At 44.5% G+C, this 18110-nt stretch overlaps 1 protein-coding gene across 4 annotated transcripts in view; it reads left to right on the top strand.

The window, feature by feature from the left end:
• Positions 1-18110, top strand: part of CDC42BPB (CDC42 binding protein kinase beta) — a 183471-nt gene that overhangs the window by 139807 nt on the left and 25554 nt on the right. For all 4 annotated transcript variants that reach the window (XM_068254625.1, XM_068254626.1, XM_068254627.1 and 1 more), the window contains 9 exons: positions 2088-2193; positions 3039-3175; positions 3816-3955; positions 5171-5252; positions 6763-6982; positions 7468-7530; positions 9413-10009; positions 17018-17115; positions 17724-17808. In XM_068254625.1, the coding sequence (XP_068110726.1) occupies positions 2088-2193; positions 3039-3175; positions 3816-3955; positions 5171-5252; positions 6763-6982; positions 7468-7530; positions 9413-10009; positions 17018-17115; positions 17724-17808 (1528 nt within the window). The remainder of the gene's footprint in view (positions 1-2087; positions 2194-3038; positions 3176-3815; positions 3956-5170; positions 5253-6762; positions 6983-7467; positions 7531-9412; positions 10010-17017; positions 17116-17723; positions 17809-18110) is intronic.

Raw genomic sequence — 18110 nt, forward strand, 5'->3', positions numbered from 1 at the left:
CCTGATCATCTGGGATGTGCTGATAAATTGTCCTCACCCGGTGTCTAGAGACCCATAATGTCTGTTCACTGACATTAAAGGTGTGTGTGTGTTCCTGTTCCTGTGTTGAGTCAGCACTGTTCTGTCCAGGAAGCAGGAAGCTCTATATAATAGCGTCTCCTGTGGACACACCCGTGCTGGGTTTCTGATGAATAAGTATGAGCCTGAGCAAGGCTTGTAGACACTTTTGAAATCTGATCGCAGCTGTTTTATCCAAGTCATTTAAAATGAGTGAGTTTAGCCAACAGTCTAGCCAATGGCCATCTATTTTCCATACCTCCCAACTTTGCGAGATGAGACAGAGGGACACTGAAGCCACACCCCTGATCACGCCCCATCACACCCCTAGTCACGCATACCATAAATATTTCATAAGAAAAATGTTGTTTTATAATTCAAACCACACTGGTCCTTTCTATCCTGGTTAATTTTCCTTCATATTAAAATTTTAAAATATCAATTTAAAAGATGGGAATAAAGTTTAGAGGCAATTAAACACATTTTTCAGTAGAGAAATACATATATTTACATAGAGGGACAAAGTCCTGAAAGAGGGACAAATGAGGAGGAAAGAGAGACAAGGCTCCCAAAGAGGGACTGTCCCTCCGAAAGAGGGACAGTTGGGAGCTATGATTTTCAACCAAGAGACTGTCTACCAACCGATTCCATTAGGCAGATGTTAAAGGGGCACTATGGGGAAAAATTGTAAAAATTTCAAATATGTAAACATACACAAATAAGAAGTACGTTTTTTTCCAGAGTAAAATGAGTCATAAATTACTTTTCTGCTATGTTGCTGTCACTTACAGTAGGTAGTAGAAATCTGACAGAAGCGACAGGTTTTGGACTAGTCCATCTCTTCATAGGGGATTCTCAGGGATTTATTTATTTTCAAAAGCACTTAGTGAATGGCAGTTGCTCCGTCCAACTGCCAAAAAACTGTGTAGGGAGCAGGGAAGGTGGCCAGCATCGTTTAAGTCCTTTTTACGGAATATCTTTATAAAGAATAAAAGCCTTGCTGAGAATCCCCTGTGAAGAGATGGGCTGGGGGGGGGGGGGGGGGGGGGGAATACTTATTTGTCTGTTTGCACATATTTTACATTTTACAATTTTTTGCCATAGTGCCCCTTTAACTGTTTAAAGGTAGAGAACCCGAGGAGATCCCAGAGCAAAACAAAAAGATACTTCCCTAAGAGGGAAGCCTCTGGCTCCTCCAGACCACCACCTATGCCCCAGGACCCTCTAGAAGTGGGCGCTCCTCTTGATGTGTGAGCGTGGCCACGCACCAGAATATTTACAAGAGCCACTGCGCACATGCAGCTCGCGTCTGCGAAGTAAAACAGACCCGTTTGGGCTCTGCTATTTCTGCTGGAGCCCGAGCGGAGAGCTACTACTGCACCTGCGCACATGTTGACAAGATCTTCATGGGGTCCCAGCGTTGGATCCCCTCTACTGAGGAGGAAGGTGGAAGCCTCTTTTGGATCCAGAGGCTTCTTTCTCCCGAGTTATTTTTTTTTCTTGTAGGTAAGAGAAACCGTGACCAAGAATTGAACTTCATCCCAATCATTAGCTGATACCCTCTTTTACATGAGAAATCTATTTTTTTTTTTCACAAACCGACCATCAGGGGGAGCTTTATGGCTGATATTGTGGTGAAGCCCCTCCCACAAGAAACTCTGAGGACCATGGTACTCCTGGCAGTTTACTGTCTGTGAACCTCGTTGCATTGTGGGAAATAGCTGTTTACAGCTGTTTCCAACTGCCAAAACAGCATGCAGCAGCTACATCACCTGCCAACAGTAAAAATGTCACCATGTAATAAATGTCAGAATGTAAATCGGGGATTTAAAAGATTGTACAATGGGCAAACACTGACTAAATCATTTATACATAATTATTGTAAAAATGAAGCACTTTTTTATTACATTATTTTCACTGGAGTTTCTCTAAGTGGTGTGGTTGTTTCTTTTTTTTTTTTAAGATTTATATTTCTATCCATTTTGTGTTGAGCATTACCTTTGTAATTGTACGTTGTTGTTGTTTTCCAGCCGAAGGCTCACCAGTTTACTATAAAGTCCTTCACGGGTCCGACGCAATGTTCGCACTGCACGTCTCTCATGGTCGGCCTGGTGAGGCAAGGCTACGGCTGTGAAGGTTTGTATCTGTGATGTCACGCGTGCACAGCAGTATGAGGGAGGAGCCTGTAAGCCTGCGCATGGGTGTGCTTAAATGCAGTCCCTCTGCTCGGGGTCCCTTTAAGAAGAGGGAATCTGTCCTTATTGTCTTTTTCTTACAATTGCAGTACACCTGAAGAGAGAGGGATATGGAGGCTGCCATACTTATTTCCCTTTAAACAATACCAGTTGCCTGGCAGCCCTGCTGATCTTGTTGGCTGCAGTAGTGTCTGAATCACAGTCATACCTTAGTCAGAAACATCTGATCTGCATGCTTGTTCAGGGTCTATGGCTACAAGTATTAGAGGGAGAGGCTCAGCAGGACAGCCATGCAATGTGCATTATTTTAAAAGGAAATAAACGTAAGCCTCCATATGACTCTCACTTCCAGTGTGCTTTGAGCTGCAGGTTATTTGTGACAAATTTGCAATGGAAATACACAGTGCTGAGTAGACATGGTCAATCAGATGCTAATAAGTCTGGCTTTCCTGTAGATGTAATGCAAATCCCCCGCAGCATGGAATTGATCCAATCAAAATCAAGCAGGAAGTGGCGTTTGATTTTATCAGTTTGAAGTTGCACACGTTTTGCATGCTGAGATGTGACAGCCAATAAGAGCAGGGAGGAAATGACATGGGCACACTTCCTCTGTGGGCTGCACAGTAGAAAATTCCTTCCTCAAAGGGTACATCTCTGTAGGACATAGTGGACTCTTTTGAACTAGGATTCTAATCCGCCGCTTTGTAAAACAAGCAGCTAGGCAGTGGCTGTGGGATTCCTGATGATGGTGAATTAATTGCCTGTTGTCTTTGCTCTCTTGCCCAGTGTGTCCGTTCTCCTGTCACGTGGCGTGTAAAGACAGCGCGCCACAGGTGTGTCCGATCCCATCAGATCAGTACAAGAGGCCGCTTGGCGTGGACGTTCAGCGCGGTATTGGGACCGCCTACAAGGGCTACGTCAGAGTGAGTATCTTCCGGGGAAGTTTTCTTTCTTTTTTTCATTAACCTAAGAGGTTTTTATTACAGAAAAAAAAGATTACTGTCTGTGGCCAGCTGGGACCGTGGCATCTGCCATACATGAAAGCCATAGCGGTAACCGTAAAACAGGAAATGTGCCCTGCTGTGGCTTTGTGAGTCTTTCGGCGATTTTCAGTGAGAACGGGCCCTTATAGTTTACAAAATGTGTGTAGTGTTATTACAAATAGGGATGGTCAAAGAAATACTAATAATTTCGAGTTGTTGCAGCATTATGCACATTTTGTATGCAAATGTATGCAGCTTGAAAATTAACCAATCAAATCCTGCTGAGGTAAAATTTGATTGGCCCATTTTCAAGTTGCATAAATTTGCATGCAAAATGTGCATAATCCTGCATCACCTTGAAATGATTTGTGTCTCATTGACCATCCCTAGTCACATACCCCAGTATAGAGGCTCCCGTGAATGTGTGTGTGTACCTACCACCAGCCCCTGTAGCATGCATAATGTTGCAAGCAAGCATACTATGCATTAACCTATTCATAGACTAGGAGCACGTACCAGGAAGCCCCTCTCATGAGTCATCAAGGAGGTGTATCTGAAATGAGTGATTTCTATTCCACAGATCCCCAAGCCCACTGGGGTGAAGAAGGGCTGGCAGCGGGCGTACGCCGTGGTCTGTGATTGTAAGCTCTTCCTGTATGATATTCCGGAAGGGAAGTCCATGAACCCCGGCGTGGTCTCCAGCCAAGTTGTGGATCTCCGGTGGGTAATCTTCATATACCAGCTTTTAGAGGTTCTGCTATGGTACACACGTCAAACTCTGACCCGCAGGCAGCATCTGTCCTGAAGAGGCCATCAAGTGGTTTTCACTTTCCAATATGTTTGGCCCACTCTAGGCCACCAGGAAAGCTATGTTGGAGGTGAATCCCTAGATCACCAGAGAAGCAATATGGGGAAGGGAGGGGGAAAGCAATACACTCCAGGGAACTGTATAGTGGTGGGAGGGGGCCACTAGACACCAGGGAACTCTGCAGGGGAGGGAGGGGCCACTAAACATCAGAGAACTGTATAGGGGAGGGAGGGGAAAGCACTAGACACCCGGGAACGGTATAGGGAAGGTGGCCACTAAACACCAGAGAACTGTATGGGGTGAGCATTAGACACCAGGGAACTGTATAAGGGAGGGAGGAGGACACTAGGGAACTATATAAGGTGGAGGGGCCACTAGACATCCGGGAACTCTGCAGGGGAGGGAGGGGGCCACTAAACACCAGGGAACTGTATAGGGGAGGAAGGGGAAAGCACTAGACACCAAGGAACGGTATAGGGAAGGGAGGATGGCCACTAGACACCAGGGATCTGTATAGGGGAGGGAGAGGACCACTAGCCACCAGGGAACTGTATAGTAAAGGAAGGGGGCCACTAGACACCAGGGAGCTGTGTAGGGGAGGGAGTGGCCACTAGACACCAGGGATCTGTATAGGGGAGGGAGAGGACCACTAGCCACCAGGGAACTGTATAGTAAAGGAAGGGGGCCACTAGACACCAGGGAGCTGTGTAGGGGAGGGAGTGGCCACTAGACACCAGGGAACTGTGTAGTGGTGGGTGGGGGGCCACTAGACACCAGGGAGTAGGGAAGGGAGTGGCCATTAGACACCAGGGAACTGAATAGTGGTGGGTGGGGGCCACTAGACACCAGAGAACTGTATAGGGGAGAGGGCATTAGACACCAGGTACCTTTTTATAAGGGAGGGAGGTGGTCCCCAGTATTTAATTTTGACCCCCTGTGTATTGGAGTTTGACACCCCTGTGCTACTGAGATGGTTTGACTCATGCTGCACTTCCAACCACCCCGTACCTTCTCTCTTGGGATAAAGGAGCATACACCGCAGAATCTGTAGAGGTGAACGCCCGAGCTCCATGTACATCATTAACTGTCTTAGTAACCTGTTTTTATTTTTCTTTTATCGCAATCAGAGACGAGGAGTTTTCTGTGAGTTCGGTTCTGGCATCAGATGTTATTCACGCAACCCGCAAGGACATTCCCTGCATATTTCGGGTAAGTGTCTTGCAGGAATACGCTGTATTCTGTCCTATTCCTGCATGCAGCACACGTGACTCCAGCGTGACGAGGACGGATAATTGGTAATTAAGGAATTAGTCCCGCCTTGTTTGTGTCTGCCGACGTGATCTGTTGTGACGGATTCATTAGGACGTGTATTACTGGTTCAGCTACCTGAGCTTCAAGTTTCCAGATTCTACGGGTTCATCCCTGGATATGTCTCCAGCTATCGCATCATCTGGACCTGTTCAGAGTTGTCGGCATGTCTCCCAGAATCCTCTGGAGGGGATAATTCCGCATTGCTAATTAGCCTAGGCTAAGCATCATGGGGGGCGGGGCTACATACCAATATACAGCAATATAGAAGTTATAGGATGTGTTTCTGATGCTTAAAACCAAGAAAATTACAGTGAATGTGGGTATCCTGAATACTTGACTGCATTCTGCTATATGACACTACAGGGCCTCTTTAAAGCAGCAGGGAGAGCCATACTATCCCAGGAAAAAAACACATTGATAAATAGTTGTCCTACTTTCATAACAGATATATTGTACTGTCCACGTTTTGATTTCAGTAAATGTTATGTAGTAAATAAAGAGCAAACAGTTTCAGACATTTTCCATCTTAACTACCTCCTACTGAAGCCAATCATGATGTCATTTTCCTGGCTTACTTTTTTTCCCCCTCCTAGAAACTGCCCTGTTATATCTAGCTTGCTTTGTAAACACATGTGCGCACAGCATAGATAGTGTTTCGGCCGCTTCACACTGAACTGCCCTCGGCCAATCAGTGAGGAGTATGAATTTGGGAGGGGAGATAACAAGCTTCCCTCTCCCCTGCAATATACCAGTATAAAGCCAGGCTGACTGAGATAAGATTTATTACGGCAGAAACATTTATGATTATATTGGGGTGCTTGCAATGCAGGGTCAGGATGTAGACTGCATAATATACACAGAGCCGTGGGTACATTGAATTTGATTTTATGGCTGACTATCCTGCTTTAAAGGATACCCGAAGTGACATGATGAGATAGACCTGTGTATGTGCAGTGCCTAGCACACAAATAACTATGTCGTGTTCCTTTTTTCTTTCTCTGTCTGAAAGAGTTAAATATCAGGTATGAAAGTGGCTGACTCAGTCCTGACTCAGACAGGAAGTGACTACAGTGTGACCCTCACTGATAACAAATTCCAACTATAAAACCCTTTCCTAGCAGAAGATGGCTTCTGAGAGCAGGAAATAAATAAAAAGGGGAATTTCTTATCAGTGAGGGTCACAATGTAGTCACTTCCTGTCTGTGTCAAGACTAAGTCAGCCACTTACATACCTGATATTTAACTCTTTCATGCAGAGAAAGAAAAAAAGCAACACAGCATAGTTATTTGTGTGCTAGGCACTGTACATACACATGTCTATCTCATCATGTCACTTTAGGTATCCTTTAAGTAATTATACTATGAAGAGTCAGAATGTTATGAGACGTTGTCTTGCTTGTCTGGCCAGGTTACCACCTCCCTCCTGGGCGCTCCTTCCAAGACCACGGCGTCACTCCTTATCCTGACCGAGAGCGAGACGGAGAAGAGGAAGTGGGTTGGGATCCTGGAGGGGCTGCAGTCCATCTTACAGAAAAACAATCTGAAGAACAAGGTGGTGCACTGTCCACAGGAAGCGTATGACAGCACGCTGCCGCTCATCAAAACCATCGTGGCTGCGGCTATCATAGGTAGGTGCTCGGACTATGGCGTTCTCAGTGGCCAGTTTGTAGTAAAGTGCCCAGCCGAAGGGCCTCGGACACCCCTTGTCTTCAGCTTATATGTAATGATGTTACATGACCTTGGTCTGGCAGCAGTATACTTCTGCAGCTAGATACGTAAACTGTACACAGCTGTGTCAGTTAGCCACACTGCTGCCAGTCGTAAGTTATTAGCTAATTTTATTAGTAATTGTAAAATGCTTCGGAATCTCCTCCACCTTTATTTGTGCTGAAGAAGCTACTCTGTAAAAGTTGTGAAACGTCTTCTAGAAAATGTAAAGGTGCCAGTTGAAGCTACAGTATTTTTAGATGGATTAATTTTTTCAGGGCTTATCTTTTTTTGTAATCTATTAACCTAACAGGAGCATAAAGGAGGAAAGAAACCTCTCCCCAGCTGGAGAGTAGAGATGGTCAGTGGGATGCTAATAATTGTCGTACTCCTTGCTTTCTTGCAGATCGGGATCGGATAGCTGTTGGGACAGAGGAGGGGCTGTATGTGATAGAGGTGACCAAAGATGGTGAGTATACTCCGGTCACTCTGCCTTGAAGTTCTGCATCAGAATTCTTGTTTATAGTCCAACTGATATTTAAATACTTGCATAAAAGCATAATTTTTCAGCATAAAAATGTGCAGAAAATGTGCTTATATGCGAGTCAGTGGAGCGGGTTTTAGAGCAGTGTAAGGGCTGTGCACTAGTCACCGTCCTTATGAATTTCGCCAGGGAACAACCACAGTCTTAAAGAGGCACTGAAGCGAAAAAAAATATTATGATTTGTATGTGTAGCACAGCTAAGAAATAAAACATTAAGATCAGATACATCAGCGTAATTGTTTCCAGTACAGGAAGAGTTAAGAAACTCCAGTTGTTATCTCTATGCAAACAAGCCATTAACTCTCCGACTAAGTCTTAGTCCTGGAGAGGGCTGTTATCTGACTTTTATTATCTCAACTGTTCCTGGACTATTTACTTTTTCTCTGCTAGAGGAGAGGTCATTACTTCACAGACTGCTCTGAAAGAATCATTTTGAATGCTGAGTGTTGTGTAATGTGCACATATTATAGAATGATGCAATGTTAGAAAAAACACTATATACCTGAAAATAAAATTATGAGAATATTTTCTTTGCTGCTAATCTTCTAGTAATTATTCATAGTACACAACCAATTCACTATATCATATTTTTTTTCCCGCTTCAGTGTCTCTTTAAGGTGATTTTTAACAGGCGATGTTGCGTGCTATTCACTGCTTCAATGCATGCTGAGATATGTAGTCCGATATGTGTACATTTCTTGAAAAGGTACAATATAGTTTTCTTGATGTACTGGGGAGGGCAGACAGATGATTGCAGTTTCGTGCACATAGTTTCTCTTGAGGGGCGTGGTTCTGTCTGTAACAGGGAGGGTGGAGCAAACAGTTCCATTGTCACGGCAGGTATTTTGCATTGTTACATTACTAATAAAGCCCATTAAATGCATTTACAAAAACTAGATCCAAGCTATTGCTTTAACCAATTAGCAGCTTCAGTAGAGTTCTCTTGATTGAGATAAGTGTGCGCTGCTTTTGACTTCAGTCAGCAGAACTCCTTGTGCTGTAAATTCTTGGAATGCATTGATCTCTCTCTACCTGCAGAAAATATATAAACTGAAAGCAGAAGTCCTCTGTTATCGTCTCACACTGCCCCCTAGTGACAAGTGGCTATATAGACACATTACAGCAGTACTAACTAGAAGCAAGCAAATGTAACAAGTAAGAAGTTAAAAAAAAAATGTGCTGGAACAAATTGGCCTGAAGCACAAGCCTCTAAATAAATTTGCTGCTAAAGGGTTAAACAACAAGCATTGCAAACCCAGATAGCCTAATTTCCTGGCATAATAAATAATTCACCTGTTTTGCCTCTTAAAGTAGAATGAAACCCATCATTTCTTCTTTGCTCTAAAAGGTTATTTACAGCATATAATATACTAACTCAATTTGTTTTCTAGTAAAACAGCATTCAAAGGGTTAAGTCACAGGACTGTCTCTCCTGCAGGGGCAGCCGCATCCGTACTGGTGATAACCTTATCTTGAGTTTACATTCTTCACTTGCTACAATTAAGTAAACATTCTCTGGCTGTGCAGAAACTTCTGCTAATGAGTCCTGAACTGAAACACTGCTCAGAAATCATTACTGGCTGCATTTACAATAGAAATACAACAGTTATGAATAAAATGCACCAGCAGCTTTCAAAGTAAATAAACTGAAATTTAGGGACTTATAATTTCTAAATGAATAAGAATACTTGTGCACAAAAGCAAACATGATAATTATATTGGTTATAAAAAGTAGGGGGAAAAAAACATTTTTATTGAATATTATGTCAGAGTTTAAAACCGCTTTAACCCTGTGTTGTCTTTGCAGTCATCGTACGAGCCGCAGATTGTAAGAAAGTTTACCAGATCGAACTGGCCCCCAAAGAGAAGATTGTGATCCTGGTCTGCGGCCGGAACCGCCACGTCCACCTCTTCCCCTGGTCCTCTCTGGACGGCTCGGAGGGCAGCTTCGACATCAAACTCCCGGAGTCCAAGGGCTGCCAGCTCATCATCACCGGGACGCCGAAGAAGTCCTCCTCGTGTTGTTTGTTTGTGGCCGTCAAACGCCAGATCCTCTGCTACGAGATCCAGAGAACTAAACCATTCCACAAAAAGTTCCATGAGCTGCAGGCCCCGGCGAGCGTGCAGTGGATGGCCATCTTTAGGGACAAGCTTTGCGTCGGCTACCAGTCCGGCTTCTGCCTGTTGAACATCTACGGAGACGGGCAGCCGGTGAGCCTGGTCAGCCCGAGCGACCCTTCTCTGGCGTTCCTCTCCCAGCAGCCGGTGGATGCTCTGTGCGCCGTGGATCTCGGCAAGGACGAGTACCTGCTCTGCTTCAGCCAGATGGGCGTGTATGTGGATTCCCAGGGAAGGAGGTCGCGGCTGCAGGAACTCATGTGGCCAGCCACTCCTGTCGCTTGCAGTACGTATTGCTGAAGTCTTATCTACTTTTTTCAGGGGGATTCAATAGATTAAATGGAAACAAACCTAAAGCTGGCCACTAACGGTCCAATTTCTAGTGAAAAATCGTTCGAGCGATCAGAAATTCTGATCGGACGAAAAATCGTTCATTACACCATCAACTAACCAATCATTGCTTCCTATCTATCACGACCACCAAGAAAATCCAAATTTTCGTTCGACGAAAATTCATTCGGGCGACATTTTTTTCACTCGTTCATAATCGATTGAGTCCACCAATGGAGATTATTTACAACCAATCCGATCAGAATTTCTGATCGTTCAAACGATTTTTCGCTAGAAATTGGACCGTTAGGGGCCAGCTTAAGTCTAATCGATTTCCAGATCAGCAATCAGAGGGGGTGCCATACCGAGCTATGCATGTGTACGGTGGCTTTTCTGTTCATTCTTTTGTTCCTAAGCAACTTCCTGTTCCATTATGACCGTTGTTTAAAGGAGCACTATGGCGAAAAATTTTAAATATGTGCAAACATATAAAAATAAGTGTTTTTTTTTCCAGAGTAAAATGAGCCGTAAATTACTTTTCTCCTATGTTGCTGTCACTTACAGTAGGTAGTAAAAATCTGACAGAAGCGACAGGTTTTGGACTAGTCCATCTCTTTATAGGGGATTCTCAGGGATTTATTTATTTTCAAAAGCACTTAGTGAATGGCAGTTGCTCTGTCCAACTGCCAAAAAACTGTGTATGGAATATCTTTATAAAGAATAAAAGCCTTGCTGAGAATCCCCTATGAAGAGATGGACTAGTCCATCACTTTTGTCAGATTTCTACTACCTACTGTAAGTGACAGCAACATAGGAGAAAAGTATTTTATGGCTCATTTTACTCTGGAGAAAAAACGTACTTCTTATTTGTCTACGTTCGCACATACTTTAAATTTTAAAATTTTTCGCCATAGTGCCCCTTTAACCACCCTGGCGTTCTGATTAAATCGCCAGGGTGGCTGCGGGAGGGTTTTTTTTAAATAAAAAAAAAACTATTTCATGCAGCCAACTGAAAGTTGGCTGCATGAAAGCCCACTAGAGGGCGCTCCGGAGGCGATCTTCCGATCGCCTCCGGCGCCCAGAATAAACAAGGAAGGCCGCAATGAGCGGCCTTCCTTGTTTTGCTTATATCGTCGCCATAGCGACGAGCGGAGTGACGTCATCGACGTCAGCCGACGTCCTGACGTCAGCCGCCTCCGATCCAGCCCTTAGCGCTGGCCGGAACTTTTTGTTCCGGCTACGCTGGGCTCAGGCGGCTAGGGGGGCCCTCTTTCGCCGCTGCTCGCGGCGAATCGCCGCAGAGCGGCAGCGATCAGGCAGCACACGCGGCTGGCAAAGTGCCGGCTGCGTGTGCTGCTTTTTATTTCGTTAAAATCGGCCCAGCAGGGCCTGAGCGGCAGCCGCTGGCGGTGTTGGACGAGCTGAGCTCGTCCAGACCGCTCAGCTGGTTAATGGTCAGAGTTGCCAATACAAGAATACAATGAGCTAAAAACCATTTAAAAGGGAGGTAGTGGTGGACTTGCCTCCCCAATAAGTGGGCACGTACCTATTCTCTTTGTATACTCCACAATGCAGTGCGTTTCACAGGCGCGATATCCTGCTTCATCAGGCAAAAAAACGGACTAACTAAAATGTCCTGACATTGTTCAAGCGCCTTTTATTTTAAGTGGACCTGAACTCCACAGGGCAGAAGGAAAACATTTGAGAAATGCACTCTGTATGTATTTACAGAGTTTAGATCTCTCAGCTGTGTTACCTGACTGCCGCAGCAGAGATGGCAGATAAGCTCATTTGAAAGCACAGGAGGTTAACAATATGTCTGCTTCCATGAAAGCAGGAAGTAGACACACTGCAGTATTTGTATCAGCTGTAACAAAGAAATGTTTTCCTGTAAAGGTTATTATGCTGTTGCTTATATTTTAGAGCAGAGAGGAAGTTCAGAGTTCAGGTCTGCTTTAAAGCGGAATATAACCCTGCATTTCAACTTTGCTCTAAAACATTATTTGTAAATAATTTATTATTTACATTATTTACAGCATATTATATGCAATCAGCATTTTTTTTTTACTAGACCAGCATTGGAAAGGTTACACACAGAGCTTTAAAGTTCCGTGGAGAGAAATGCTGGCGCAGCCGAAGTTTAGATAGATACATTTAAGTAAACACAATGTAACAAGTGAGGAATGTGACTCTGTGTCTGGGAGCTCCTGCACAGTCAGTGTGTGTCACATTCCACACTTGTTACATTGTGTTTACTTAAATGTATCTATCTAAACTTTCGGCTGTGCCAGCATTTCTCTCCACGGAACTTTAAAGCTCTGTGTGTAACCCTTCCAATGCTGGTCTAGTAAAAAAAAAATTGCTGGTTGCATATAATGTGCTGTAAATAATGTTTTAGAGCAAAGTTGAAATGCTGGTTTATATTCCGCTTTAAAGTGGAAACTGAAGTTAAAATATACCTCAGTGGTGAGAAGTCTCTTGATAGTTCAGAGGCTTCCCTGATCCTCCTCCGAACTCTGCGTTCCAGCGTTGGGTTCAGCTGAACGTATTTAGCAAGTGCTTGTTGAGTCTGGGCCAAACTCCCAACCATGTACGAGCACATCTGTACTGGACATGAGTAAGTAAGATCTGAGCATGCCCAGTAGAACGAAACCGCTTGTGCAGGGCTTTTTTCCTCACCCCCTAGCGGATTCTTTCTACTGGGCATGCTTGGAACTTACTCACACATGTCCAGTACAAATGTGCTCATGCATGGCCTGGAGCGTGGCCAGTAGAGGGGGGGTCCTGGGCAGCAGTGGTGGGCTGGAGGGAGGATCTTGGAAGTCTGGACCACACAGGGCCTTCCAACTACTTAGAGACGTATGAAAATCTGCTGAATACATGACCGAATGACTATTAATGGAGTTCCCCTTTAAGTGTACTTAAAATACCCTAAAGCCAATAATTCAATACAATCTGAAAGCGCACATGTTCATATTTAAAAATCAGTTGAACAGCTGTTTATCTACAGTTGTGCACCTATCCCTACAGGTGCTACATCCCTGCACCCCCTGGCTTTCTGTCTTCAAATTGCACTTCCTGTGCACTACAAGTCCTCTGGTTGTGCCAGAATAGTAACTAGGTATAGTCAATGAGATGCAAATAATTCTGAGTTGATGCAGAAATATGCCAATTCCACATTGGTGGGATTTGATTGGTCCATCTTCAAGCTGCATACTAAATTTACATAATCTTGCAATTATTTGCATCTCATTGATGTTCTCTACTCCAAAGGCTCTGCAGATCTCATAGACTATGAATGCAATTTGCAGAAACGGATCTTTGGCAGGAACAGATCTCTTGCAGATGCTGATCTTTTGTGTCTGTACAGCATCTGTGTGTGCAGCATCTTGCAAAGATTTCTGTCTGATGGGGAGTTCAGCTCCATAGAATAGACTGTGAAGGTATGGCTCTCATACTACATGAAGGGTGGTAAGATTGGTCTGTGATCTTTCATTTTCCAAAGACTATAGTCTGATGTGTGTATGAGCCTTAATAGTGACTGGTAGAAGCTGCTACCATCTCTTGTGCATAAAACTGAATACAGATGAGATGGGAGGAGAGCTGTGCAGCTAAAGAAACAAATGTGCAAATTATTTCCATGCTCCTCCCTTGTCACCACCCTTTGCCACAATTTTTTAGACTCATGCTTTCTTCTGTAATGCTGGAGTCCACCTCTATTATTCTTTGGGGGTCACATGGTCGCTACTGATTGACCTGCTCACCAGCTAAATCTACAGAGTGTAGGAAACAAGCTGTGATGCAGGGGCAAAAAAAAAAAAATTCAACCCAAGACACAGGTACTCTGCCCACTATTTTGCTTTTGTGTACTGCTTATCTCACCCTGACTGCTATTAGAATTGGCTTCATTTGCTTTTGTGATCACATGGACTTTGAAGGGAGGGTTCATGGAGGTATAAAAATACTAATCCACTTAACTGGGGCTTCCTCCAGCCCGTGACAGGCAGGATGTGCCCTCGCCGCCACTCCGGAGGCTCCCGGTCTTCTTCGGTGGCTCACCCGACCTGGCCAGGCCGGCTTCGAGGTCGTGCTCTTGTGCGCTCCAATGTGCGTCTCACGCGGTCGCGCTGACATCATCGGACGTCCTTCAGGCTGTACTGCGCAGGCGCAGTAGTTCTGTGCCTGCGCAGTACAGTCCGTGGGACAGCGTGACCGCGTGAGACGCACGTTGGAGTGCGAGGAAGCCGGGCCTGGCCAGGTCGGGAGAGCCACTGGAGAAGACCGGGAGCCTCCGGAGCGGTGGCGAGGGCACGTCCTGCCTGCCACAGGCTGGAGGAAGCCCCAGGTAAGTGGATTAGTATTTTTATTTTTTTAACCTACTCCGTGGATATTTCCTTTAAGAATAAGACTGATCAATAGTACAGTATCTGGACATTATTGATTGTAGTTGTGTTTTAAGATACTTTCATGTCCCTTCTGTTTCACGTAACATTTGTCTCCTGTCTAACAGTAGCCAGATCTCCGTTCCTCGACTGCTTGGGAGAACCAGTTTATTTTGTTTCTCTTTTGTGGGCAATTTGCATTAACACAGTTATGTTACTATTAAAAGTATCCTTGAAGTTATGTATGCCGTTACAGAAAATTGCTAAGCTGCAGTGTCTTTGATCACATGATTAATTAACAGCCACTTCTGGGCAGTGCTAGTTGAAATCTATGCCCAGTTTTTGTTCGTTTATCCCGGCCAGGTTGCTTTCAATTATTCCCTTCACGCCATTCCCGCCGCGCTTGCTTATCTGGTGACGCTGCTGCGCGTTCACTCTGCTGTCACAGTGACTGCAGAGCTTTGTATCTCAGTCAGGAGCCAGTTTCATTGGTTTACTGTGTTTACTGTGAGTGAATCACAGGCTAAAACAAAAAGGATGGCTCTGGTCCTTAGAGGAGCTGTCAGCCATACTATCTCAGGGGAAAAAAAGCAAATATATAAGTAGATAAATACTTGCTCTACTTACATAACATATGTATTGCACTGTCCACATTATGATTCCTGTGAATTTTATAAAGGAAAAGTAGAGAATCCTATTCTAGGCCGTTTCCATATTTACTGTGGCTATTTTGAAGCCAGTCGTGATGTAATATCCGCCCTTAGTCTCCTCTGCCTGATTTGCCCGCCCTTCACTATAGAAAGTGCATTGTTTCAGCATGGGAAATATTGGCCAATCAGACAGGAACAGAGGTGTCGGAGGGGAAAACAGGAGGGAAAGAGGCTTCAGCCAATCAGGCTGCATTAGTTAAGTCTGAGGGGAAGTAGAGAAGCAAAAAAGACAACCCAGCATTCCCTGCAACTTCCTTTTTGTGTACCAAATAAGAGTCATGTAAACTGAGGAATGATAATTTATCAACAAGAGAAGTAATAATTATTTTAACTTTTGGATTGCCTGGTTAGCATTCTTATTACTTGTTTACCAGATAAAAATAAAGCATTGATTTTTGATCTTATGCCCAACAGTTACACTTTAAAAAAGAACTGTAGTGAGAGTGATACGGAGGCCGCCTGGCAGCCCTGCTGATCTATGTGGCTGCAGTAGTGTGAATCGCACCAGAAACAAGCATGCCGCTAATCTTGTCAGATCTGACAATAATGTCAGAAACACCTGCTCTGCTACATGCTTGTTCTGGGGCTATGGCTAAAAGTATTAGAGGCAGAGGATCTGCAGGATAGCCAGGCAACTTGTATTGCTTAAATGGAAATAAATATGGCAGTCTCCATAGCCCTTTCACTACATTTGCCCTTCAAGAGGCAGAACCGGCCGGTTCCAAAAATAGACACAGCCAAGCAACATCTAAGGGCTGAGAAGCAAGCCAGGAATTGTGGGAACTGTAGTTCGGTATAACTAGATGATGCATGCAGTTACAAGGTTAGAATGGACCGCCCACTTGGTGCAGCCATAATGTGGTGCTGTGTAGGCCGGAACATCGCCTCCAGTACATGTCTTCCCGCTAGTCTAGTTGAGGGGACCCAGCAGGAAACCTCATTGACTACAGTCACTTCCTGCTTGCAGCAATTTGGTCGCAAGCACTAAACTGTAAGACATAGGGGACCCAGCAGAAACCGCTATCCACGCCGCCAACCAAATAGGTTTAGTAACCTTGCAAGAGCGGTGGTGGTAGCCGTGGGTCCTGGTGTGCAATTTTACCTAATTTAAAGGGAACGTTAACTCTGAAAAAAAAAAAGTTTCTTACCTGGGCCATCTATTAGCCCCCTGCAGCCATCCTGTGCCCTCACAGTCACTCATGGCTCCTCTGGTCCCCAGCTGCCAGCTAGTTTTGTTTTTTGCCGGCCGCCATGCGTACGTTTTTATGCATTCCCGCTAGTGCAAGTAGCTATTGCAGACATCAACAAGTACATTTTTACGCGTCACGGGTGTAATGCGTAACATTTTACGCATTATACCCGTAATGCGTAAAAATGTACTTGTTGATGTCTGCAATAGCTTCCTGCACCAGCGGAAATGCGTAAAAACGTACGCATGGTGGCCGGCCGACTCCCAGTCGGCAAAAAACAAAACTAGCTGGCAGCGGGGGACTAGAGGAGCCATGAGTGACTGCGAGGGCACAGGATGGCTGCAGGGGGCTGGTAGATGCCCCAGGTAAGTGTAACTTTTTTTTTTTTGAGTTCAGGTTCCCTTTAATGAGCAGAGCCTTTGGTCTTTGAGGTTTCCCGCTGAGTCCCCTGAACTAGACTAGCCCCATGTTTTTAAACATTGCGAGCACGGTGATGCTGATTCAAGCTCTGGCAGCCTATTATCATCTGCAGCTTGAGGTCGTATTGCAAAATTTAAAGAAAATTTTTTTTAGCTGCTGTAGTCTTGTCCAGTCGAAAAACAGGTAAAAATTGGGTATGTTTATGGTTTGTAAGCTAGTCTATAGCAAATAGCATTGCTGATGTGAAGTGTGTTTGGCACAGGTTGCAGCTCCTCCTACGTCACGGTGTACAGCGAGTACGGCATCGATGTGTTTGATGTCCACTCCATGGATTGGGTGCAGACCATCGGACTGAGGAGGGTGAGTATAGCTCAGATGATGAGTCTTTTAGCATGCATCTCCTACTTCTCTTCTTTATATCTTCTGTAACCTACACAGCTCTCTGCAATGTCTCCCCCTGTACCTCTGTTCTCTAGTTTAGTAGATTTCTCACGTGCTTCACCCCTACTCTGGAATCCCTTTCCACAACACATCAATCACTCTCCAACCTTCAGAATCTTTAAACGCTACCTCAAAGCTCATTTTATTCAAACGCAAGCATGCACTCTTACTTAGGCCATTCCCCCTCCAACCTCTGGCCAAGTTATACTTCTTACTAGACAACCTAAAAACACACTGCCTCTAGATATGAATATAGTATACTACCCCACCTATTTCTTTAGAATGGTACGCTTGAAAGGTCAGGGCTCTCACCCGCTTGTGAAATGTGTTATACGTTTTGATCATCTTGTTACATTTGTGTCTGTAATTACTACGTCCACTAATTCTGTATTATGTGCCAGCATCTATATTTTGTGTATATCACGGTCTGTATTATAATGTACCCCGTGTTTCGTTTCTTACTCTGTGCATTGCCACAGAACATGTTGGCGCTTCTTTAAATCGATGATAATATGTTTATGTTGCAGATCAAGCCATTAAACATGGAGGGCTCTCTGAACTTGCTGAATTCCGAGCCAGCCCGCCTCTTGTATCTGAAGAGCGTCTATTCAGGTTTGTGGTATTCCTATAAAACGCTATAAAAGTTGGCTTGTTATTTATAATCCAGTTTCCTTTGGAACTGAGAGGTTCTCTGCCAGTCATCATGGAATAACACGAATGTCATAAAGCCATGACCACAGCTGAAGTATGACTGCCGACAAAAACCTGACGATCCATGTAAACCATTGCCCCACCCTTGTAAAACCCCTAGATCTTGCTTTTCTGGCGTTATCAGGCTCGTAGGATTTGCAGTATTCACAAGATTGGGCACATATGTACTTTGTAGCTTTTTGTTTGTGGCAATACTTCCTGCT

This window comes from Hyperolius riggenbachi, chromosome 9 (genome assembly GCF_040937935.1).
Source record: "Hyperolius riggenbachi isolate aHypRig1 chromosome 9, aHypRig1.pri, whole genome shotgun sequence".
NCBI lineage: Eukaryota > Metazoa > Chordata > Amphibia > Anura > Hyperoliidae > Hyperolius > Hyperolius riggenbachi.